At 40.4% G+C, this 27,921-nt stretch overlaps 2 protein-coding genes across 3 annotated transcripts in view; one reads left to right on the top strand and one right to left on the bottom strand.

The window, feature by feature from the left end:
- Positions 1-234: 234 nt before the first annotated feature.
- Positions 235-17,196, bottom strand: LOC124140773 (transmembrane emp24 domain-containing protein 7-like). Of its 2 annotated transcripts, none has more exons than XM_046508516.2 (3): positions 16,942-17,196; positions 15,363-15,611; positions 235-1,070 (listed from the first exon to the last, which is right to left on the bottom strand). In XM_046508516.2, the coding sequence occupies exons 1-3, from the start codon at positions 17,089-17,091 to the stop codon at positions 834-836; spliced, it is 636 nt and encodes a 211-aa protein (XP_046364472.1). In that variant the 5' UTR covers positions 17,092-17,196; the 3' UTR covers positions 235-833. The 2 variants fall into 2 exon arrangements, with proteins under 2 accessions (XP_046364472.1, XP_046364473.1); XM_046508517.2 differs by lacking the exon at positions 235-1,070 and adding an exon at positions 5,359-7,131.
- Positions 17,197-19,924: 2,728 nt separating this feature from the next.
- LOC124140772 (pyruvate kinase PKM-like) overlaps positions 19,925-27,921 on the top strand; it is a 30,958-nt gene continuing 22,961 nt past the window's right edge. The window contains exon 1 of the mRNA XM_048386792.1: positions 19,925-20,044. Coding sequence (XP_048242749.1) covers positions 19,972-20,044 — 73 coding nt within the window. The 5' untranslated portion in view covers positions 19,925-19,971. The remainder of the gene's footprint in view (positions 20,045-27,921) is intronic.

Raw genomic sequence — 27,921 nt, 5'->3', positions numbered from 1 at the left:
ATCTGGTTGGTGGAATCTGTAAACCAAAACATAAAAGCGTCTCCTTGGATACGAGAGTAGGAGAGCTACAGAACCTTAAGAAAAGGACTCAGAATATTGTACTACTTATGTCCGAACAGTATGTTTAATGCTTTTCAACAAAGTTGAAAATATATAACCCAACACATCAAAAGAAAACAACAGTCTAAAGAATATTATCCAAAATTATATACATCAAAAGAAATTTGGATTTACAACAGTACCATACTAAAGATATAATACCACTTTTGATTGAAAAGGTAGGATAGGGTTTTCCAAAATGAACAGGTGGCAAAACACATCTTTTCCATCAGAAATATATTCAGTTCGTAAATAGTGTCCAAATACTACTGCAATCTTTTTCATGTATACTGATGGAAATAAATAAGGGAACATTTAGTTTAAGACAGTAAAATGATATGCTATCGTGGGTTCCCAGCCTCGTCTACGAAATAAGCCTTGGAAACAATGCACACAAACACACCTCAACAATTGATTCTCACATGAGTTGAATTTGTACGCACGCTATTTCAAATGTACTGACAGTAAAGCTTACTTTCCAATATTTATCAATGTTCCCTTACTTGTTTCCATCAGTATACATAACTGAGATTCATGGCTTCACGGTTATCAAAGTTATATCAGAAAAATGTTTCTCCTCTGAAAACACTACCATTTCTACAGAGCCAACTCCTTTGAGAAAAAGGGAGACAACTGTGTTCAAGGGAGGTAATTTCCAAATGTTGTTTTCAGACTGATAGAAAATTATGTTGTTTTGCCGCCCATTCAAACACCAACAATAATCTCAATTCTTATTATGACATCACAGACATTGAAGACGGCTTCTTGTCCGTGAAGAAGCTGCGTAGGACGGCCACCTGTCCGACTCCTATAAGGAGAATAATGACAGCCTGTCCCACAGACCAATAGGAGACTCGATCGTTCAGAGACTCGGCGTACAGGCGACCTGTGGCTTCACGCAGCTTGAAGTGGTTCTGTTCGTTACTGATATATTTGAGAGACTCGTGGATAGAGTAAGCTGATGATTCCATCTAGAAGAAGAGAGTCCATGGCTTTAGTAGCTGTACATTTAGACCACAACACCCTCACCATATCATGCATGCTAGAACTATGGCAACTTGACAGATTAGTTTTACATCTCACTATCAGAATAATTCAACAGGGTTGCAGACAGACATTGTCTTGATTATCTCTAATCACTCTCCTTTGATATTTTGGATATTGAAATGTTTTGCACAATGGCTTTTGACAGGTTCTCAAGTCGGGTACTGGACACAAGTCCTTTTTAAAGGATTTGACTACCTAAGTAAGGGAGACAACTCTAATGGCAATTTGTTGACAAGGACAGCTTTAGCAAAACCCTTAAAAATGGCAAATTTCAACTAGTCCATATAATACCTCTTAACTATTGGGCAGTATGGCAAGGACTACAGGACTAGTGCCAATTTCTAACGCTGCTGAGAAATGCCTATCAGACAATTCAGTTCTCAATACTTCAGTTTTTAACAAATTGGAACTGAATAAAACTGACAATACATGTAAACATGAGGAAGAGAATATATGGATGTCAACTTCTTTATTATGAGGAACACAACGTTTCGGAGTATATGTTTACTCTTTCATCAGGTGAATGAATGCCATGAGGCAGAGAGCATATATATGTACATGTAAGGACAACAAATTTAATAAGGTAACAAAAGGCTGAAACTAACAAAGGGTACAAGCTAACAAAGGAAGCCAACAGATTATTGGCACTGATAGGTGATTAGCAATAGACAATGGAAGCCAACACTTAAGTAATCATAGCCTCATGGCATTCATTCACCTGATGGAGTAAGCATATACTTCGAAATGTTGTGTTCCTCATAATAAAGAAGTCGACATCCATATATTCTCTTCCTTATGTGAATCACTTCTAAATGCCTTTCAAAGACAAGTAAACATGGTGAGTGAGTGAGTGAGTTGGGTTTAACGCCGCTTTTAACAGTGTTCCAGTTATATCACGGCGTGTCAGCTGAATGTGGGAGGAAAGCCCGAAGTGATGCGGGTCTCAGACGTTTACCACTTCGGTGAAACCCACGAGCACGGGTATGGTGCTGACAAACCTAGAAACATAATCGGGGCGAACCGGGATTCGGACCCACAATCACAGGTTTCTGGCATGCCCAAGGGACGTAACTCTGCATAGCGAATCGCGGCGCCTTAGACGACTGGGCCACCCGTGCCCCCACAAGTAAACATGGTATACAGGTTTGTCTCTTCAAGCAGTACCAGCTACAAACTCGGAGTACACCTGAAATAAACTGTTAACCTGGAACAGTGACTTGCTTTCTCACAAACTCTAGTTACCGAGTCTAACATGATCCATCATCTCATTAAAATCAGGTCTTAGTTCTCGTTACCACTAAACAAAGATCTGAGGACATCCCATTACGGGTCATGTCAGACCAACCTTTTGTGAACTTTGACCGACCGATGGAATGGCTGACAAGAACATTCGTCACCACTCACCCCTTTCCGTAACCTGCAAGAAGACTTATCCTCCTATCGATGAATGTTATGTGCGAAGTTATGACAAACCAATCGGAATGTGCGTATGACTCCATTACTTCGCTCAAAGAATCCCTCAGGAATAATGTTTGATTTTACATGTCTTGCACGTAAAAATATACCCAAGATACATTTAAATGCGTTCAACCATACTGTATGTAGGTAAGTCATGATGTGTTTTCAAAAGCATCTGGAATATGTATTGTATATGGGGGAAATCTACGTGAATCATTACGCAACGATTATTTCACAATTATTTTACCTATGCCCAGATGCAAAGATGGCCACAATAGGGGCAGGAGTGGCTATTCGGCTTGTCCCGGAATAACACGATTAGGACACGAATGTGACAAGAAGTCAACATTAGCCAATCTGAAGGCAGCTTTCTTGTGCTTTACAGCACTAGTTTCAAACTGGTGACTACACTTCGAAACATACTTTGACAAATTCTTCATTTAAACTTTGAAAACAGAACAAAAGAACATTCTAGAATGGCTAACAGATGGCCTTGATGGTATGGATTCAGTCAAAGCCTGCAACTGTTAGGAATACCCTGTGTTAATTTTCCGGGGTAGCATGATCAGAAACCTCATTCCGACTGTCACTTTCCTGATCTGGTAAGCAACTCTCTGATTGGTCAGGTCATTCTGTCGTGACCCGTAATGCAAGAACTGAGCGAGAACTAAGACCTGATTTGCATGAGATTGAAATGATGCACCTCTTGTTCTGTGTAACCATCTTGCACAAATCTGTTCAATATTCTAAACTGAGGGATAATCGGCAATGGAATAAGGGTTTTTTGCAAGTCTTTGCAACACATTTATTGCAAGTACCATTTAGCTGCATTACACACAAAACAAAATCCACTTTTTAGTGGTGTTTAAATAATACCAGTGTTCGAAATACCTGCCTGCCCGACCGTCTGAGACGGGTTGATTTCAACTCGGGCTGCCAGATTTTCAAATCCCCCTGCCCGACGGTCGGGTTATATTTCATATGTGAAAATATTCTAAATATTTCCCAATGATAAGCATTAATTCACATGTAAAGATGAATGATAAAATGTAACCAAAAAGACACCCCGTTAGCTTATCCTGAGAAACATATGATTATAGTGGGCAGGCAGGTTTTGGTCAGGGCTGGCAAGTATTTCAGCTAGCCAGTCCTGTGGTCTGGCTGAAATTTTGGGGAGTTTCATACCCTGATAATACAGTATTAGACTTCTTCATATGGATTTACTTCTCCATGATCTGCACAAACAGAAACACTAATATTCCCTACAGAAAGAGTCCATGAACTTAAAGAAGGAAAAAAAAAACACCAATAAATTATTCAACAAAATGTTTATAACCTTTCAAATACTTTGTACAAAATGACACAACTAATGAAAATTTTACAAATGAGGAGACAATTGCATTAGAAATAATGTTCTAAGCTTGGGAATGCTCATTCAGATCAGCCCATTCTTTGAGGAGGTCTGTTCATTTAGATCAGTCACCTCAGTGAGGGAGGTCTGTTCATTTAGATCAGTTAACTCCGTAAGATTGAAGCGAGCAAACACCTTTGATGCTGCACGGCCAAATCACTCCCTAAATCTCAATGATCTAATAAACATTGTTTGAAGTGCAGTTGAATATAATGCCAGATTTTACCAAGGCCAAATTTAATTACCGTATACGACGAATAAGCGCCCAGAGCGTTCTCAAAATTAGAAATAGTTGGCTCTTATTAGAATATTATTTTGGTGGAAAAAACAGAGTTGAAAGATAAATTTCGTGATTTATGCTGACAGCCTGAAATGTTTTATATGCCAGATATATTTTTCCAGAATTTAATTGCCCATAATTAAGGGTGCATATAACACACGAGTGCGTATTATACACGAATAAATAAGTCTTGTATACATTGATCAAATCGGAAGGGGTGCTAATTGAGATTGTTCAATAGCCAATATATTAGCAAATATCGCTGTGATCGCTTATTAGAGCGGGGCGCTCATTACATTGAATACGGCAGTTGTTTGCAGATGCCTTCTCTTTTCTACATTGCATGAAAAACATCTGCACAGAACGATACGTAATGTTTCTTGACTACAAAATCCACATCTACCTCAATTTCAAACTGTCTCAACAAGTAATTGTTTCAGTGATAAGATCAGACATCATTTCTATCCGTGTATTACTCTACACTCTAACCATACAAACTCCATTCTAGAGTGCACACCTATATACAACGTTGAACTATCCATGGCAACTCACTTGTAGCAGCGGCAACTTAACCAATCTATAAAACCATGCACAGTTTAACGTGAACACACCACTTAGATACAGTATACGGACTCCCAGCCGACCAGTCCAGTCTCATCCCCTTATCCTGCTAAATGCCGAGCGCCAGGCAGGGTAACAACAAGTACCATGTCTGAACGTCTTTTGGCATGACTCGGACAGGGAACTGAACCACCTACCTTATGCTAGTGGAATAAATTTGATCCCTTTAATTTGTGAACACAGTAGTATTAACTCCTAAATAATGGATAGTGAGGTTCAATATGCCAAATTTTAGAGGGATCAATTTTACATTAGTCCTTTAATTTGAAAACACAGGACTACCGTATTCCCCGTAATAACCGCCCAGGGCGCTCTCAAAATTAGAAATAGGGGGCTCTTATTAGAATATAATTTTGGTGAAAAAAAAACAGAGTTGAAAGATCGTAAATTTCGAGGTTTATGTACCTGAAATGATACAAAAGAAAAGTCTGTGCATATTATACACGACAGATATATTTTTCCAGAATTTAATTGCCCATAATGTAGGGTGCATATAACACATGAGTGCGTATTATACACAAATAGTAAGTCTTGTGTACATTGATCAATCGGAAGGGGTGCCAATTTGAATTGGTTACTAGCCTATATATTAGCAAATATCGCTGTGGGCGCTTATTAGAGCAGGGCGCTTATTACATCGAATACGGTATCACCTAATTATTAACCTTTGTGTTTTTATTCTTCATTTGCAATACTGTCATTTATATAGAGATATCATGAGTGACGATGGGAAGGTGGTTATACGTCATTTAGTCTCTGACCAAAATCTGCACTAACAGTAGTTGCCTCCATCACAATAATGAGTTGTCACAGAGTGAATGAAACAATCTGACCAAAATACACAACAAACATACAAACTGTCGGCTCACCCATAATACACCATTCGTATATATACTACCCACTAGATCACACCTCCAATGTGTGTGTTGTGCGGGTGCATGTGGTGGTGGAATTTTGGGGTTATATTTGTGTGTGTGTGTGTGTGTGTATAGCGGTAAATTGAGGTTCCTTCTTCCCACGATACCTATCATTTTTAATGCTCAGTATATGGGGTGATTTCAAATTGGTATTTTTATCATGTTTTTAATGTTATATACTCGCCAAATGCCTACGCTGCCCGGCAGCATGCATCCAAGATGGCTGCGTATTTATTGACTGAGTAAACATTATGTTGTACCAGCATCTTGTGTTGTTCCATTTATGAACTTCAATTCATACGTTATTGTATCAGATTGCTTCTGAATTCAAAATTTAGAATCATACAATATATCGTGATACCTATCACAATACGGCCTTGTGCATTACAAAATATTGAGATAAACTTTAAACCTGCAATACCCATCCCACATGTGAGTGTGTATGTGTGCGTGCACGCATATGCATGTGTATGCAGGTATTCGTCCATATGCATGTGTGTGTGTGTGCATGCATGCATGCCCGGGCATGCGTCCATATGCATGTGTGTGAAACACATGACAACAGATAACAGCTGACTGACCAAAGATCAGATCCAGACTGAAAAAAGGGATCTGAATGTTTCCCGACAACAAAGGGACACAACTCTGCACTGCAAGTTGTGTTCACTACCATCATCAGGTCACTCCAGCCTAGATAAGTCAGTACCCTTAGAAAGGTTTTAAATACATGTAGTAACATTAGCAGTGCTACAGAACCCATACAAAAAGTAACAAATGTTTTCAATTAAATAAAACACTTTGAAATCTTCATATGACAAAGATCCAAACTTATCCTTCAAGCTGCTGCAAGAAAACGTGTTTAATCTTTAACGGTTGGAACATTTGTATTTTGTAAAATAGTGCATATATGTATAATAAATAGCAGCAGGAACATCATTCTTAAAAGTCCAATGTAAGACGATCCGAAAGTCTTAAGGTAACCATGGCAACACCACCGTCGTATATTTCAATCAGATTGCAAAAGATGAGCGATGAAAATGTGTGAACATCCTAGCATCCATACAACATTATGTGGCCGTCGTCCCCCTGTGTTTGTCTGTAAAGAAACTCCGGAGAACAAGGATTTGTCCGATTCCGATAATAACAACAACAACCGACTCTCCGATCGACCAAAACATGACCCTTTCATTGAGGTCCTCGGCGAAAGCACGGCCCTGAGACTCTCGCAGACGGAAATGTGTTTGATAATCATCAATCGTTTTCAAGTCTTCGTGGATATTTACGGCCGAAGTTTCCATCTAGAAAAGGAAAAGAACGAAAGAGTTGTAACGACTATCACGACCAGATTCCAGCATCTTACTGGTATCTGGTGTGAGAAACGGTAATACAAGCAGAACATTAAAATAACAGCACCAAACCTCAATCACCAAAATGTCTCAACACCCACTTCCTCTAAGACAAGCAAACCTAGAAACACAGATGTGATGCACGAGGGACGATTCTGGGAAAAGATGGTGCCATGCAATCCTCGATTATCCAACATATTAATCTCTTTTCTGCTAGGACATATCTCCATTCTATTAGGACATATCAACAAGTTAATTAAATACCGTAAAGCGAAATTTTGTTAATTGCACCCTAATTCTTCAAATTTGTGATTTGATTGGGAAAAACATGCATAAAAAATTTGTAGTCCATTGGCTATAACCTCTGTCGAATATTCAAAAGTGTTTTGTGTAACATATACAACAAAAAAGAAGTAAAGGACCAGGATTCTTTCATATCACCATACTTCATCTGTCATGGCATATCAAATTAACCATAGTAAGATGAGTGAGTTGACTGAGTATGGTTTTACGCTGCTTTTAGCAATATTCCAGCAATATCACGGCGGGGGACACCAGAGTGAGTGAGTGAGTGAGTTTGGTTTTACGCTGCTTTTAGCAATATTCCAGCAATAGCACGGCGGGGGACCCCAGAAATGGGCTTCACACATTGTACACATGTCGAGAATCGAACCCGGGTCTTGAGCGTGACGAGTGAACGTCTAGTGAACCAGTAGGCCACCCGACTGCCCCCATAGTAATATGAGGTGAGGTGAAATTGGGTTTAACGTCGCGTCCAAGATTATTGCACTTATATAGCGACGTGCATGCACGTGTACGTGTGTGTGTGGCTGCTTGTACTAGTCCGGACTGATGCCGATTTATAGTGCTAGCTCACTGAGATACCATGCCGCAGTTTAACATGAATACCCCACTCAGACACAGTATACTGACTCCGAGCCGACCAGTCCTTGTTTTAGCCCCTTAATGCCAAGCGCCAGACAGGGTAACAACAAGTACAATCTTTTAACGTCTTTTTGTATGACGCGGCCCGGATCGAACCCTGGACCTTCCGCTCTCCGGGCGGACGCTCTACCACAAGACCACGGAGGCGGTCCATAGTAATATGAAAGAATCAGGTGGTCCTTAACTTCTTTTGTGTAGTATAGTGTCTGCAAAGGGTCATGTTCTACAGAGAAAGAGGTGGATCATTTTAGGCTGTACGTAATTTGGGGGAGAAAACGTTCTCTTACTCATGACCTTGACCATTTTTGATAGCTTCGTTTTGAGTCCGAATAGAATGATGGGAGGTAAAAAATAACTGAGAATTATCTCATGCGGGAAAACAATTCTGTGACATGGAGATGGTGGCGGTATACTTGGACCAAAGTTGTGCATGGTGCCTGTCAGGGGTAATATTATAGTTGGTTGGGTTGTTGTTTAAGTCCACAATCAGCAATATTCCAGCTATGTGACGGCGATCTGTAAATAATCGAGTCTGGACCAGACAAACCAGTGATTGACATCATTAGCATCGATCTGCGCAATTGGCATATGATTACATGCATCAACCAACTCAGCAAGTTTGACCACCCGATCCTGTTAGTCGCCTCTTACGACAAGCATGGGTTGCTGAAGACCTGTTCTATCCCGGATCTTCACGGGTCGCTCTCTTCATTGTCGCTCTTATTGGGTTGCTGAAGACCTATGCATAATCAGGGCAAATCTGGGATTCAAACCAATGATTAGCAGATCCTGGCCTGACTAAGGGACACAACTCTCCCCACCCATGTTATTCTCACAGCTTTCCTTGAGCATAAGTTTGTATTTTTAACAGTACATAATTCAGACGAGTGTTGAGGAAAACGAGTCCTAATTCCTGCAAAGTACTGGAATGTTTATAGGATTCTTGATACAGCCCTTCCACTGGAGTATTGACTGTTGTTGACGGGTGTCATTTCATAACATGTAGAACCCTGGGTTATTAATAACTCTTTGGGGTTTTCCACATTGCCCTGAACAAGTATAATATTTATTATTCTGGGTATAGCCCTTCCGCAGGAGCATTGACTGTTGTTGATGGGTGTCATTTCATAACATGTAGAACCCTGGGTTATTTATAACGCTTTGGGTTTTTCCACATTGCCCTGATCAAGTATTACAGGTGATCGGATAGTCATGCCTCTTCACTCCCAGGTTTTAAAGCTATTCATTTTCACACCCCCAAAATTTAAAAATTTTGAAAATTTTGAGTTAAACCCTTGGGGCTATCAGGCCAAATAATTACAGTTTCTGATAATACTGGATATGAGAATCAAATACAGTGTGAACGTGACTTGTGAAGTCCTTTATTTGAAATTCTAATAATCCTGTACTTAGAGAGAGAGGTTCTCAGCAGAAAAGAGTAATAATATTTAGAAATAAATGTTCTGAACATTAAATAATATTCTACAAATCAAAGAAATGAAATTATCAGAAATACATCATTGAACACACATGCTAGCATGCAGTTGTAACAGACACCTGTATTCTGTATAAACTATGTCCAAGTAAAATATACAACAGCATGGTGTCATTATATACAACATGATAAAAGGCCAATTAAAATATATTTCTTGATTTTCAGCATGTTCAACATGTTCAAGATTTTTAAAAAAGAACACGAGAATGGGGGAATTTTTATGTCATCATGTTCATACGGTTTGTGGATGAGAAAATCAAACCACTTAGCTCATATCATATACACTGAATCACAGGGACATGTATTTGTAATTCTCAACTTATCATGCTCAAAGATTACAGGGTACTGTACAATTTTTTTCCATGGATTTCTAACCAAACCAAAAGTCATCACATTATGTGGTAACTATGGCAACAGTAAAGAAAAGTAAATATGTCAAACTTGAACGGTGCTTTAATTTCAAAATTAAACTAAATACAGTAAACAGAGCCACAACTGGGTGGGTTTCAACCGAAAACCAAAAAATTACTTGAATTGGCCTGAGAACACAAGTAGTTAATACAGTGGACAAACAAAGCAAGCATGTTAGATTAGATTAGTGGCAGTTATTCATGCAGAGTTCACACACTAAACTAGAAGACAGTCTCACCCCACACATGCAGAAGAAGGCAGAGTGTTTTACGCAATAGGTTGGAAGGTTTGTTTTTTTCAAAATTGCAGAGTTAGCGGTTGAAATAAAAGTAAAATACCAAAAAGTGTTTGTGTTTTACAAGTGATCTCAATTGTTGGGTGTAACCATGGTAACCAGAAATAGATATGAATATGCTTTCTGAAAACCACAGAGGATTTTTCGGTTCCATTAGCATAGTTGTGGTTAACAGATTCTACATGGACCAAACCAAGTTCTCAGAGTTTTAAATAATTCCAAATTTATCAAGTATCTGGTCAACAATTGGTAACCATGGTAACTAGGTAATGCTTGCAATCTTAAGTAAGGGACATGTGGGCATGCTTGGGGGTACTGTTGCCAATGCATTGATTTGTTTACTTGACTGTTTGTTCTATAACGCTGCACTCAGCAATATTCCAGCTATTTGACGGCGGTCTGTAAATAATCGAGTCTGGACCAGACAATCCAGTGATTGACATCATGCGCACAATTCCACGCAAGTGGGATACGATGACATGCATTAACCAAGTCAGCGAGTGTGACCACCCGATCCCGTTAGTCACCTCTTACGACAAGCATGGTCACCTTTTACGGCAAGCATGGGTTGCTGAAGACCAATTCTACCCCTTCATGGGTCACGTATGTATTCACCCAAGGAGGAAGGTACCAGTATAAACCTGGGATGTATTGACGAAGACAGATGGTGAACACAGTGATGAAGCCAGCACCAGGCAAGCAGAGATGAACAAGAGTTTGGTGAAGCATCCATGTTTGATTGATGAAGAGAAAGGAGGGTAAGGGGAGATAACTTCATGCCATTTTCAAAGTTTCACCCATATTTTCAGATGCTGTTGTTACGAATAGGGCTGGGACGATACACCAACTGTGCGATCCGTAATATTGTTCACGATCCGATATGTATCACGATACTTGCACGTGCTCTTGCCTGTGGTGTGTAAGCCATCTTTTTCATAGACAGGGTAGTCAAATACCTGGCACACTGATGATTTACAGTTGGCAGTGTCTAGTATGGCACAATGGATGAAAATAGTTACTTTTTCACAACTAATTTTCACTACTAATTTGTGTTTTGTATGTATCAAAAAAAAATTCAGTGTGCCACTGAGATCGATACTTGTATCGGGAAGTTAAATATCACGATCCACCGATAAAAATTTTGTTTTTAGTGTGCCACTGTGATCGATACTTGCATCGGGAAGTTAAATATCACGATCCACCGATACAAATTTTGTTTTTAGTGTGCCACTGTGATCGATACTTGTATCGGGAAGTTAAATATCACGATCCACCAATACAAATTTTGTTTTTAGTGTGCCACTGTGATCGATACTTGTATCGGGAAGTTAAATATCACGATCCACCGATAAAAATTTTGTTTTTAGTGTGCCACTGTGATCGATACTTGTATCGGGAAGTTAAATATCACGATCCACCGATACAAATTTTGTTTTTAGTGTGCCACTGTGATCGATACTTGTATCGGGAAGTTAAACATCACGATCCACCGATGTATCGTCCCACCACCAGTTACTGTTGTCACAAGGAACCCTTGACTTAATGTCAAACACTGCAAGACAAAATACTGGGAGATATCCACGATAATCAAATAATTAGCCCTAGTGCATAGCAGTAGAGGTGTAACGATACAGTGGGGTTGAGTTACGATACATATCCCAATACTATGTGTGCGTTACGATACGTATCCCAATACTATGTGTGCGATATGATTCTCATCTCAATACATTATTTCTTTTTGTAGGTGAATCACAACCCTGAATTATTTGATATCAGTTTCAGAGATGGAAGATGAGATAATGTAGGGCACAAACATATAGAGTAGAATCCACTGTAAAATGTCATCTATAGCCAACTGGGAAATACTCGAGAATCAGTGTAATGAAATGTATCATATGTATCATGATACAGGGGTTGTAAATTGACTTATCATACATACCTCCATCATTCGTGACCAACTCGTGTTATTCCGGGACAAGCCGAATAGCGACTCGTGCCCCTCTCATGGCCATTTTTGCGACCGAGTTCCGTCTTAGCGCAAACGGGCATACCCAAAACAATTGTCAGCTCGTTCCATAATGGTTCATATATTATTTCCCCATAGATTATATATATTTCAGATGCAATTTAAAGCACATTGGGACGTTCGGAATTATTGAACACATTTAACTCTATCTTGGGTATATTTTAGATACAAGACATATGTAAAATCAAAAATTATTTCCGAGGGATTCTTTGTCGAAGAACTTAAAATCATACACGCATTCTGATTGGTTTGTCGTATTTTCGCACATAACATTCATCGATAGGGGGACGAGTCTTCTTGAAGCTTATGGAAAGGGGCGAGTGGTGATGAATGATACCTCCATGTCAGAATGAAGAGATCTGATTGGCCCATGTGATCTTGATAAAATACTGTGTAACCCGCCTTGGAGAGTAATACATTTCTTAGTGGGGAAAATAATCTCTTATACCCCGCCACGAGCAATGAAGGATATATGAGAGGCCGAATAAATCCCTTATACCCTGCTTCAATGCAAAAAGTCACACGCTTTTCCAAAGTCAATGGAAGTCATCTGACACAGCGCAAGTTAACCTCAGCTCAATCAAACAGCTGTTGGCTATCAATTTTAATTTGTGTTAATTCTTTTACAATGTCACATTAAAACATGTCGGTAAGATAAAGTCGTTGTAGCAGGAATTGCGAGAGGTTACATGGAGTTTTATGCATCCCGCGTTAGGTTTTGTGCCACGAGCCAGAGGTTCCGTGTACCCCTTGGGGTATAAAACCTAATGTGGGACGCCTTAAACCCCATGTACCCTTCATGACAACTTATAGTATTATTGACCACGTATCGTTACACCACTAATAACTAAATGTTAGTAGACACCATGCCCCACAAGCGACCAATCTATATTAATGTCCTGCCTGTATACGTAAACTAACACACTGCACGCGCATTCCTTGCTGAAGAGAATTCTGTAACACAGCCAGCCCGTTACTAAACCAGGCGGCAGATGTAACCATGGCGAAGAGCCAGTAGCCATGGCAACTAGCTGCTAAACATGCAGTTGAAAACGCCACAAAATAAATCAAGAGAGAAGTTAGGTGTAGGTAAATGGTTTATGTCACTTTACAAATCAATCCTGAAAGAAATCATTATATGTGAGTGAGTCTAAACATGCTAAAGAACCAGCCCTTTAATAATGTGGTTGGGGGGTTAGGGTGGGCAATAGTGTGAGGTGAAATTGGGTTTAACGTCGCGTCCAAGATTATTGCACTTATATAGCGACGTGCATGCACGTGTATGTGTGTGTGTGTGGCTGCCTGTACTAGTCCGGACTGATGCCGATTTATAGTGCTAGCTCACTGAGATACCATGCCGCAGTTTAACATGAATACCCCACTCAGACACAGTATACTGACTCCGAGCCGACCAGTCCTTGTTTTAGCCCCTTAATGCCGAGCGCCAGACAGGGTAACAACAAGTACAATCTTTTAACGTATTTTTGTATGACGCGGCCCGGGATCGAACCCTGGACCTTCCGCTCTCCGGGCGGACGCTCTACCACAAGACCACGGAGGCGGTCGGGTGGGCAGTGGACTTTTATTGGAGACAGAATAGTTTTTGTGTCACAGATTTTCTCTGCTGAAAGATGGGACCAAACACATTATTTTTCAGGACATCAATCTAGCTTGTCTAATAAATAATTATTGTTAGTATTTATTTATTATTCACAACATTACTTTGGGAAACAGTGCCAGTAGGGGTGTAACCATGGTAACAACCAAACAAGACAATAAAACTATTGCAACCATATTCACATAATAATTTTGTATTATTTTGTGAGAATATATTTTATGTGATGACATTGAAGACTCAGAAAATAACTCCTTTGAGAGGCCTTTGGAAGTTGGAGTACCAAGTAATGATAAGAAATATGGATGAGTGAGTGAGTGAGTTGGGTTAACGCCGCTTTTAACAGTATTCCAGTTATATCACGGAGTGTCAGCTTAATGTGGGAGGAAAGCCCGAAGTGATGCAGTTCTCAGACGTTTACTACTTTGGTGAAACCCACGAGCACAGGTATGGAGCTGACAAACCTTGAAACATAATCGGGACGAACCGGGATTCGAACCCACAATTATAGGTTTCTGGTGTGCCCAAGGGACGCAACTCTGCACAGCGAATCGCGGCGCCTAAGGCAACTGGGCCACCCGTGCCCCCCAGAAATATGGATGAACAACATCTTTATTATAATTAGGAGCGACGTTTTGGTGTAGGTTCTAACACTGTTATCAAGCAGTGTGATGTACAGAGTATGGTTGACAAGTATTTATACAGGTAGGAGGCAGTGTTTATACAGTACAGTAGATATCAGATGTAGTTACACTGGAGTGGAGAAGACTGTTATGTGCACAAAAGGGTAAAACATACTGGCTGGTGAAGTCAGTAGTATAAGCAAAAGGGTGAAGCCAGTAATATAAACAACAAAAGGATTCTGACTGATTGGATCTTTGATGAATTGATGGTACACTGGGGGTATGTAATAACCATATATCTTATCCTTACTTAGGACTCAGAAAATATTCAAATAAAGAACCTGAAAATAGGCTAGAGAGTAGACACATGTTAGACATGTTAACAATACAGTTTGTCAACAATTATTAGCAATACCGTATTTGACGTAATAAGCGCCCAGGACGCTCTCAAAATTAGAAATAGGGGCTCTTATTAGAATGTGATTTTGGTGAAAAAAAACAGAGTTGAAAGATAAATTTCATGGTTAATGCTGACAGCCTGACTGTTTATATACGACAGATATATTTTTCCAGAATTTAATTGCCCATAATTAAGGGTGCATATAACACACAAGTGCATATTAGACACGAATAAATAAGTCTTGTGTACATTGATCAATCTGAAGGGGTGCTAATTGGGATTGTTCACTAGCCAATATCTTAGCAAATGTCGCCATGGGCGCTTATTACGTTGAATACGGTATATGATATAAGCATTGAGGAAATTAACTTACCAAAGTCATGGCAGTAGCATGAGCATTCGAGTCCTCAACAATGGGCTTCTCATCCCCGACCTCGAGGTCAAAGTATACAACTTTGTGCGAGAAGGTAGAGAATTCGTTACTGAAGCAGAACTTGTAGATGCCACCAAGGTCAGGGGTCCAGGTGAAGCTGTCATACTGTTTCTTCACATCCTTGTAGAGAATCTGACCGTTGGGGGCCGTTAGCTCCATGTCCACGTCATACTGACCACCTGTGATTACCTGTATAGGAGAGTGGGTATAACATTTAGATGTAATTAACATTTATAACATTTTGTTTGTTTGTTGTTTAACGCCGCACTCAGCAATATTCCAGCTATATGACAGTGGTCTGTAAAATAATCGAGTCTGGACCAGACAATCCAGTGACTGACATCATGAGCATCGATCCACGCAATTGGTATCCAAGTCAGCGAGCCTGACCACCCGATCCCGTTAGTCGCCTTTTACGACAAGCATAGTCGCCTTTTACGGCAAGCATGGGTTGCTGAAGACCTATTCTACCCCGGAATCTTCACGGGTCACATTTATAACAAGAAAAGATATAGACATTATTTAATTACCATGATTACAGTCTACAGGTGTCACAATTGGCACACAATGATATGCATCAACCAAGTCACCGAGGCTGACCACTCTATCATGTTAGTCGCCTCTTACGACAAGCATGGTTTGCTGAAGCCCTAGTCTAACCCGAATTTTCACGGGTAGCATTTAGTCTGAGAGTTGCATGATAGTGCAGATGATAGTTGGTTGTCTTGTTTGACGTCGCACCTAGCAATGTTCAAGCCATGTGACTGCATCCTGTAAATATGGATCAGGCAATCCAGGGATTGATATCATGAGCAATGAACCACGCTGTCAGGGTACAAAGATACGCAAGCAACCCAGTCACCAAGTCTGACCATTCGATCTATTTACAGGTTTATTTGCCACTAACATGCTTATACGACCAGGTTGATGGGACCAGTTATAATAACCCAGAATCCACACCTGGCTTGTTCAGATGAGCTGAGCAAGATCATTAGCAATATCACAAGAAGCAGGTTCTCAATCATCTATTGTTAACCACACTACATTCTGGAGAATTAGTATAATCATTAATATCTTTTCCTACATGTCTGCAGCATATTGTTGTGATAATGCTGACAGTCTGGTTAACCATGTTAACCATGTTAACCATGTTAACTAGGCAAATATCATTTTGCTGCTACATGGTTATAATGATTGGACTAATCTAGTACCATGAGTCCTATCAATTATAATGTAGCAGCAAATTGATATTTGCCTAGTTAACCAGACTACAAGCATTCCCACAACAATATGCTGCAAACATGAAGGAAAAGATCTAAATGATTATACTAATTCTCCAGAATGTAGTGCGGTTAACGTGTATAGACAAGAACTGACAGCTGTTGTATAGTTGACAGCTGAGGCGAGGCTCCTTAAATGTCTCCGACTATTATCCTCTCAATCGAGATATATAATGAACGTAAGCTCTTCCTAATGTACCGACATGGGACTTCTACACCATAGTGCACCTATACCCTACCTGGAATTCTAGTGTGCTTTTCACGCCTTTGTCGATTTTTTCGAAAAAGCACTGTCGTTCGTTGTCGGGGAGCTCAAAAGTCAACTCCGTGCCTAGGACGACATTGATGAGGACGGCAACAAGAACGGATATCGTCTTGAGATATTCCATGATTCAGAAAATAATTTAAGCTTCTATTAACACGTCAGAATCTTCTTCGCTCTATCCACAACCCGGCCTGTTGATGAAAATGGCGACACTCAACGTGGCCGGAAGTTCCGCTTTACCAGGAAGTGACTTAAAATCCGGACAAACATAAATACATTTCTAAAAAAGTTCGATATCTATTGCGCTTTGAAGAAAAAGAATCCGGTTAAGGGGTTTTACATAATAATACAGTTAATAAAGCATTGATAATTTGATTTACAAAATGTCCATGTGTATTTAAACTCCATATTTCAGAAACATAACTAAACGGCTCCGTTCGGTTATGGATAAATGACGTGTTTGTTTCTCACGATCGGATTTCGGCGAATTAATAAAACTATAACTGCATCTGTAAATTACATCTACAGTTTAAATATCATTCTGATCTAATACAAACATGTGGTTATGTAAGTAGAAATGCCCGATGTGAATGCAGGCCTTTGGCGTTTAATATTTTGGTGAAACACGAGTATGGTGATAAAACAACCTAGATACATAATCGGGCGAATCGGGATTCGAACCCACAATCAGAGGTTTCTTGCATGCACAAGGGACGCAACTCTGCACAGCAAAATCGGCGCCTTAGACGACTGGGCGAACCAAGAAACAGAATCAGTGCGAACCCACAATTATAGGTTTCTGGTACACTAAAAGACGCAACTCATATCACAGCAAATTGCGGCAGCAGTGATGACTGACTGACACGTCCCCACCTTATTGGTTAATTTCATGATTCACAGTAAGTAATGGCGACATAGTAATTAGCCTTTATTCATTCTGACAAAGATAGTCACAAAGACAGTCATGGATAAAATGTACCCTTCTAGTTTATTATCACCCCTAAATTCAAAGGACACTTGGGCGGTCGGGTAGCCTAGTGGTTAAAGCGTTCGCTTGTCACGCCAACGACCCGGGTTCGATTCCCGACATGGGTACAATGTGTGAAGCCCATTTCTGGCGTCCCCCGCCGTGATATTGCTTAGAGGCGGCGTAAAACCTCACTCACTCACTCACTCACTCACACTCACTCACTCACTCACTCACTCACTCACTCTTGGTTACGGATATTCTTTACGCAGCAATGGACCACACTATCATCACGAAAATGATGAGTGATAATGTAGTTAGGGACCGTCTCCGTGGAGTAGTGGTAGAGCGTCCACCCGGAGTGCCAACCGTGTCATACCAAATTAAAGACGTTAAAAGATGGTACCCTGTCTGGCGCTCGGCATTAACGGGCTAAAACAAGGTCTGATCGTCTCGGAGTCAGTATACTATGTCTGAGTGGGGTATTCATGTTAAACTGCAGCACGGTATCTCAGTGGGCTAGCACTATAAATTCGGCATTAGTTCGGACTAGTACAAACACGCACGCACGCACGCACGCACGCACGCACGCACGCACACACACACACATTGGAGGTGTGATTTACTGGACAGTATATACGAGTGGTTTTATTATTGCAATTATCTTGGACGCGACGTTAAACCCCATTTTTTACTTCACCTCACCTTATTTTATAAAACCGGCATAGGCCCGGACGTTGACCTTGCCCTCACACATAGACCAACATGATCCTTGTAAATGGTGTGGAGATCCGTAAAGATCCGGAGTAGAATAGGTCTTCAGCAACCCATGCTTGCCGTAAGAGACGACTATGCTTGTCTTAGGAGGCGCATCGGGATCGGGTGGTCAGACTCGCTGAATGGTTGATGCATGCCATCGTATCCCGATTGCGTGGATTGATGCTCATGATGTCAATCACCGGTTTGTCTGGTCCAGATTCGATTATTTACGGACCGCCGTCATATAGCTGGAATATTGCTGAGTGAAGATTTAAAAAACAAACAGACAAACCAAAGATGGCGTGGAAGAACATAATGTTGATGAAAAGGGATTTTGGGGTTTAAACCAAGGTTCGTAATCAGGGACAATGTGGGATGCTAACCCGGCCATGACCATCGAATCCTGTAACGACGAAGGGAGGCAACTCCGAACAACAGCGAAATTGCTCTGCACTACAGAGCCTGTCTTATGCCCCCTTTCACTGTCAAAATACATGTGGCAATACATAGAGGGTTACAGCACAGAGAGGGTTAAATGTTTCCCCCCAATTAACGCGCCTATTATATGCACACATGGACATAAAACGTCCATATCTATTTCTCAAACTGGTGATGTAGTTATTGGGCTGCCATGCGACACGACGATGTAAGAAAGGCCGTGAAGCAAACAAACACTACGCAACTGTCTACTGAAAGGTTATGTAATATTTCCACTCGCTGAAATACCTCACATTACCTTCTACCATGTCTCGGGAACAAAATACGAGCTTGTACACAATAACGTGATAAAGTGTTCCGGTGTAATAAACACCCCAAGCAAAATTAAAGAACAACCGATTCTTTCATATAACCATAGTTATTTGGTCATGACCTGCCGTGTCCTGGCCAGAGAAAATGTTTAACTTTATTCAGTAGTATACAATAATTTTTGGCAAAGTAAAATTTCAAAAGCAACTTCAGACTCGGGTAAATTTGATTGACGTCTTTCAGGCACCACGTGTTGGTCTTTGTGAGCCAGTACAAACTTTGTGATGGTTAACAAGCTGTTACCATGACATCCACACGCATGCAATAGATAATGATCTACGATTTCTATTTCCCATTGTATTTATCTATTAAAAATTTAAATAAAAATATGTCTACAATAAGAAGATTCGCTCTGGCAAATCCTTTTATAATGGTACAGAATACAACTCGTGTACAACAGTCTACACTCAACCAAAGTGAAGGGACGAGAAGTTTTCAAGGGGGACAAGTCTCTAAAGGGCAACTTTCTATATGGCAGCTCTGGAAGGCACGCGTGCATGTGTGAATGTCAACTCTCATGGACACTACTCGTTGACTAGAGAAGGTGAGATTCATTGTGTTGTTAGAACAAGTACGCTTAAGTCCTTAGTGAAGATCATACTGTTTGTGGCGAATGTGTGTTTGGTCATATAGGTGATAGGACAGATGGGTAGATGGATGTGGTGTATGGTTGGTTGTACGTCTGATTGTTGTTGTGATGTCAGTGTGACGTGCTGTCATTTTACTGTTGGTAAATAGTTCCATCACACCACACACACACCCAGAGACAAACACGCACACAGACACACACAGATAGAAAGACACACACACAGAAATACAGACAGACACACACACACAAACACCGACAAACACATACACACACAGTCAAACACGCACACATACAAACAGACACACACACAGATAGACACACACAAACACAGACAAACACGCACACAGACACACACAGCTAGAAAGACACACAGAAATACAGACAGACACACACAAACACACACACACGCACACAGTCAAACACGCACACACAAACAGACACACACGCAGATAGACAGAACACACACATATACACATACTCACACCCACACAGACACACACACAGATAGACATACACACACACAAACACACACACAGAGACAAACATGCACATAGACAAACAAACAGATACACACACAGACACAGAAACAGATACACACAGATAGACAGACACAGACACACAAACAGACACACAGAGAGAAAGAACCACAAACACACACAGATAGACACATAAATATACACACACACAGATAGACACACACACACACACAGAGAAACACACACACTGATAGACAGACACACAGACACAGACAAGCACAAAATACAGATAGACAGACGCACACACACAGACACGTACACAAATAGACAGACACATACACACACAGATACACACACACACACACACACACAAATAGACAGACAGCGACACACACAGATAGACAGACACACACAGAGATAGACACACACATGTATAGACATACATAAGACAGTCACACACAGAAAGACAGACAGACACACACAGATAGACACACACAGATACACATAAGACAGACACACACACAGATAGACAGACAGACAGACACACACAAACACACACACTGAAAATGTTAACACCGACGTCTGATTCTTGTTGTGATGTCAGTGTGATAATGCTGTCGTTTTACTGTTGGTAAATAGTTCCATCACACACACACACACACACACACACACACACACACACACACACACACACACACACACACACACACACACACACACACACACACACACACACACACACACACACACACACACAGAAAGAGAGAGACAAACACGCACACAGACACACACAGGCAGAAAGACACACACAGACACACACACAGAGAAAGACACACACACAGATAGACAGACAGACAGACAGACACACACACAGACAAACACACGCACAGACACACAAACATATACACACAGAGAAACACACACACAGATAGACAGAAAGACACACACAAGCACACAGACAAACACACACAAACACAGAGACAAACACGCACACAGACACACACACTGAAATGTAGACAGATAGACACACACACACACACACACACACACACACACACACACACACACACACACAGTAGCTTTGTGTTAAGCTTTAGAGATTGCAATATTAGAAAACACATTCCGCTAACAATGTAACATAACTATATGAAACTTCGGAATTCTTTTTCCTTTTTTATTTTATTATTTATTTTTTATTTTATTTATTATTTATTGTATCGTTATCTATTATGTACTTGTTCGATTTTTGATCCCCAACGTTCATGCTACTTAATTTCGTTTATTCGACATACTCATTTATTCGACATAATCATATGCAATCAACCATGTCGGATTAACGGGACTTGACTGTTTAAGGACAAGATAGAAGGGAACATGATATGGTAGCTAGCTTGGGGACTGAGAGACGGACTACTCGAGTGTTCAGTGAGGCTTGCTGTATACCCAGCATAACAGTAGCAGCAGGGAGTCTTTAAACAGACATCATGTTTTTGTGGTTACCTATCGCCCGGATGATTCCATCTTTGTTTGTTGTTTAACGCCGCACTCAGCAATATTCCAGCTATATGACGGCGGTCTGTAAATAATCGAGTCTGGATCAGACAATCCAGTGATTGACATGATGAGCATCGAACCGCGCAATTGGGATCGATGATATGCATTAACCAAGTCAGCGAGCCTGACCACCCGATCCCGTTAGTCGCCTTTTACGACAAGCATAGTCGCCTATTACGGCAAGCATGGGTTGCTGAAGACCTATTCTACCCCGGAATCTTCACGGGTCCGGATGATTCCATTATTGAGTCAATGCAGGAGTATTGCAGTAACACAGAGAGAGAGAGAGAGAGAGAGAGAGAGAGAGAGAGAGAGAGAGAGAGAGAGAGAGAGAGAGAAAGAGAGAGAGAGAGAGAGAGAGAGAGAGAGAGAGAGAGACTTTAAAAGTCTAGTGGAAACTGTACTTTTTATGTCGGTTAACTCTCCTTTCTCGGGAAGATAATAACAGTGTCGCCGCAGTCGCGGCAATTCTGTGATCGGAGTTGCGTCCCTTATGTTTGTCAGAATCCAATGCTCGGGGGTTTAAATCTTAGAGTTTTAATTTATTCTCAAGGGTCTCGGAGACAGACAAGGGTGGTTTAACTTGAATCAGCTAGGGTCTTTTGTGATGATAAGTTTGGACTGTGGTGCTTGTGGGCAATGGCTGATTTGATGACAAATAATGCATTGTGTTATTATGTTTTGTTTTAACGTGAAATGTATTTCATGCACGGAGTCAATTGATGAGACGCTTTAAATTCCAGCGTTACGCTATAGTCATCAAAGGATGATGTATTATGCGTACGCTTCAGTGAATATTGAAGAAACAATGGATTGAGTTCACTTTCCTGAAATGTTGTACAACCGCATCTTATAATTATATAGGACGTGTTGATATGTAGTTTGTGTGGCCGTATCATCATCATCATCATCATCATCATCGTTTTATTATATTATTTTTAATGTTGCTATATATTGTTTACATTGTACAGCAGCCTCGTAACCCGCTCGTGGTTAAAGCGTTCGCTCGTCACGCCGAAGACCCGGGTTCGATTCGCGAAATAGGTACAATGTATTCATGAGGCCCATTTCTGGTGTCCTCCGCCGCGATATTGCTTGAATATTGCTAAGAGCGGCGTAAAACCGTACTCACTCACTCATAACCCGTAGGACCCGGGTGAGAATTGATCTCCAGCTACCCATGCGACTAACGGGATTGGATGGTCAGGCTCGCTGAATTGGTCAGTGTATCCCAATTGCCTAGATTGATGCTCATGGTGTTGTTTTACGCAATACTCAGCAATATTCCAGCTGCATGACGGCGGTTTGTAAATAGTCGAGTCTGGACCTGACAATCCAGTGATCGACATCATTAGCAACGATCCACATAAATGGCATACGATGACATGTACCAACAAGTTAGACGCCTATAACGACAAGCATGGGTTGCTGAGGACCTATTCTGACCCGTATGTTCACGGGTGTATTCATTGTGAATAACACTTGTAATTTTTCAATATGTAACGAAAATGTAATCCTCGTTTGAATTGGTTTAAGTTAAGAGGAATATCCTTCATCTTGCATTTATAAATAAAATATTTGGCAAATAATATCATGAAGTCAAAGACTGTCAGTGTCAACAGTATTTTCACAACCAATTAATATAAACTCCGGGTCATGTATATTAAGGTACCGTATTCGACGTAATAAGCGCCCCGCTCTAATAAGCGCCCACGGCGACATTTGCTAATATATTGGCTAGTGAACAATCTCAATTAGCACCCCTTCCGATTGATCAATGTACACAAGACTTATTTATTCGCGTATAATACGCACTCGTGTGTTATATGCACCTTTAATTATGGGCAATTAAATTCTGGAAAAATATATCTGTCGTACATAAACACTTCAGGCTGTCAGCATAAACCACGAAACTTATCTTTCAACTCTGTTTTTTTCACTAAAATAATATTCTAATAAGAGCCCCCTATTTCTAATTTTGAGAGCGCCCTGGGGGCTTATTACGTCGAATACGGTAATATATATGAGAACATTTACCTTTCAACCAATCCGTCAGGAATTCCCAAAATACTTCGCACTCACAGAACAAATGTACAGTAGATTCGGTTTCTGACATGCAAAAAGTACATAGATCATTAATGATCGCATTTTGATTTTACGAAAAAAGGCTGGTTTTGAGAATTCTATGAATAATTCTGTATTGAAATGGTCCCAGCCTTTTATCTCTAGTTGTTGAAAAAGTATTCCAATGTATCTGTTCTCAGTCTAGTTTTATCGAAATGTTTATTCCATTTGTTGTGCGAAGTTGGTGTAGTTTCCTTGGACATCAGTATAAAAAATAAACGTTGGAACCATTTTTAACACTTAATATTTTTTCTAACATAATTATTGTCATCCAAGTTTGAAAACGTTTCAAGGTTTAAAAGAGATAAAGATTTCAATTTCTTGATAGCTTGTATAACTCCAAAGTACTGGAAAAAGGAAATCTCAATACCAATCTCCTTGTTTATTTAAAGCATCCATGATTTGACTGACATCTTTGTCAAAACTAGTGCGCGTGAAAGAAAGATATTCTGCCAACTGTAATATTAGGATTATAAAATATTGGTCAGCAATAAACTCGGCAAAGTTACAGTGTGTACTTTGGAAGAAAATTTACCAAATGACACTGAACAGTGCTTCCAAAAGTTATTTTTGATCTTTCTAGCCTTTTATTCTTAAAATCAGATCTTTTTTGGAGAAATGAGACTCAAATAAAAGATTTTTCCATATATTACACAGATTCACACCCGCCAATTATCTCATCCATGTCAATATCAATCATACCTTCCTCTTTGACTGATCTACATATTGTAACTCGACTTTTATTTATCTATTTATTCAATCTACAATTTAAACAATTTTTTATGTAACTGCTTCAGAAAATCTCCCTGGGGTTTTGTTCTCATAATACGATAAAACAACTTGGAAACAAGCAATGATTTTATAATAGCAATCTCACCAAGTTGTGTCGTAATTCTCCCCATCCATCTACTGTAAACTACGGTTATAACGAACTCAAAGGGGCCACTAAATTTAGTTCGCTATAACCGTAGTTCGTGATAAAGATACAGCATATACACAACAAATGGACGGGACTAAAAAATAGGTTCGTTATATCGGTCAGTTCGTTATAAGCGTGTTCGTTATAACCGTAGTTTACTGTATTATTTGTTTGTTCATTTTAGTGTGAGTGAGTTGGGTTTAACACCGCTTTTAACAGTATTCCAGTTATATCACGGGTGTCAGCTTAATGTGTGAGGAAAGCCCGAAGTGATGCAGGTCTCAGACGTTTACCACTTCGGTGAAACCCACAAGCACGGGTATGGTACTGACAAACTTAGAAACATAATCGGGACGAATAGGGATTCGGACCCACAATCATGTGTTTCTGGCATGCCCAAGGGTCGGAACTCTGCCCAGCGAAGCGCAGCGCCTTAGACGACTGGGCCACCCGTGCCCCTTGTTCAATTTGAAATAACTTTCCAGAAAAGTTAGATGAGGAATTTCTATAATATTAGTGTATAACTTTATACCCAAAACCTTAAAAACACATCAGAATTCCAATCTAGATGCAAGTGAGGTAAAACATTTGTGGATTTTTTCATGAGACCCAATCCAAACAACTTGGGATTTTTCAAAGTTATTCTTTAATCCTGACATTTTAGCAAAAACGTTAACTGTATCTATACAGTTGCCTCAAAGGACGTTTGAGAGCTATCAAGAATAAACTCTGTATTGTCAGCATATAGTTACTGTGTCATTACTGTGTTCTTATAAATATCTTCATTTTTCCTCATCAACCCTGCAAGAATCTCAGCACACAATAGAAATATATATGGAGACAAAGGATCACCTTGACGACAACCTCTTTCAACATTAAACCATGCAGATGTTTTACCAATAACAATACAAGATTTGATATCATTATAAATTGTAGAAATCCATCTCCGTGTATATTCACCAAAATTGAAAAATGTTAATTTTAAAAATAAATGAGTGAGTGAGTGAGTTGGGTTTAACAGCGCTTTTAACAGTATTCCAGTTATATCGCGGCGTGTCAGCTTAATGTGTGAGGAAAGCCCGAAGTGATGCAGTTCTCAGACGTTTACCACTTCGGTGAAACCCACAAGCACGGGTATGGTGCTGACAACCCTAGAAACATAATCGGGGCGAACCGGGATTCGAACCCACAATCATATGTTATGGCGTGCCCAAGGGACGCAACTCCGCACAGCGAATCGCGGCGCCTCAAACGGGTGGACCACCCGTGCACGAGATTTGATATCATTATCAAGTATAGAATCTCCATCTCCTCATATATTCACATAAAAAATGAAAAATGTAATTTTTTAAAAATGAATGACCAACTAATAGAATCAAAAGCTTTTTCAAAATCTACCATACCAAATCTACCAGGAATATCATTTACTGCAATAATCGAACTCCTGAGTTTATGAGACACATTTAATAATGAGAAAGGACACCAGTTTTTCAAAAAAGATTTTGACTTGTCACCTATAGGAACGCAAGTTATTGCACCATATCTCTGTGATGCAGAGATCTCCATGGAGGAAACAATGATTAATTCGTGAGAGTCGTAAGAGGCGACTAACGGGATCGGGTGGTCAGGCTCGCTGACTTGGTTGATGCATGTCAACGTATTCCAATATTGCGTAGATCGATGCTCATGATATCAATCACTGGATTGTTTGGCCAAGATTCGATTATTTACAGACCGCCGTCATATAGCTGCATGGAATATTGCTGAGTGCAGCGTTAAACAAACAAACAAACACACCACAAACATTTACCAGCGGACGACAATCCCGTTTAGTCGAGGAATAGCGTAACCATGACGTATTCAAATATATTATTCAGAGCTTTCCTTCTGTCGTCTCGGCACAATGTCTGGGCTAAAACCTAGTGGAACCTGATGGCACCGAGTCGGTCCACCGAACACAACTTCATTAAGACTCACAGCCATATTGTTTATGAACCGCTGCATGTAGATCAATGGCCGCTTCACGCCACGGTGTTTTGTTCATTTATTCATTTCTATACCGTATTTCCCTCGATTGAATCCCCCGGTGAATATTTCTTTCACAAAGTTAATTACAGCAAACTACGGTTATAACGAACACGCTTATAACGAACTGACGGATATAACGAACTATTTTTTGGGTCCTGTCTATTTGCTATATATATTCCGTACATTTGATTATAACGAACTACGGTTATAACGAATTAAAGTTAGTGGTCCCTTTGAGGTCGTTATAACCGTAGTTTACTGTATGGGTAGAATTCAGTGCATACAAACTACCCGGCTTTTAATCGAGGAACGGCGTTCAATTGAGGCCCGGTGTGTGTTCGATTCTCGGCGTTTAATGAGGGAAAACGGTATGTAGAATTCATCTGAAACCCGGTTCCTAGGCGACGACATGGCACACCCGTTGGGTGCTCGTTGCACACGCGAGAATCCCGTTTGCAACCCGAGAAGCACCCGTGTCACCTGCGCGGGTCATGCGTTTTCAGTGCTTGTATAAAGGGAACGAATGATCTTCTGGGCAGTGCGCATGCGTCCGTGCGTGTCGTTTAACAATATTAACGCATATGACGGCGGCCTGTAAAATAATCAATGATTGATATCATGAGCAACTATCCACGCTGTCAGGGATGATGACACGCCACCAACCGTTGAGCCACCGAGCCTGACCTCCCGAGTCAGTCGGCTTGTACGTCCATCATCGGTTGCTATGGGTA

Source organism: Haliotis rufescens, unplaced genomic scaffold (assembly GCF_023055435.1).
Source record: "Haliotis rufescens isolate VD_foot unplaced genomic scaffold, xgHalRufe1.0.p SCAF_60, whole genome shotgun sequence".
Taxonomy (NCBI): domain Eukaryota; kingdom Metazoa; phylum Mollusca; class Gastropoda; order Lepetellida; family Haliotidae; genus Haliotis; species Haliotis rufescens.
The sequence above is the reverse complement of the archived record's forward strand: the minus strand, read 5'-3'. Positions and strand labels throughout refer to the sequence as shown.

Coding starts and splice junctions, on each gene's coding strand:
- LOC124140773 (XM_046508516.2), bottom strand. CDS start 17,091: ATGGAATATCTCAAGACGATATCCGTTCTTGTTGCCGTCCTCATCAAT. Junction 15,612..16,941: donor AAAGCACACTAGAATTCCAG/GTAGGGTATAGG, acceptor TCTCCTATACAG/GTAATCACAGGTGGTCAGTA. Junction 1,071..15,362: donor ATGCTACTGCCATGACTTTG/GTAAGTTAATTT, acceptor CTCTTCTTCTAG/ATGGAATCATCAGCTTACTC.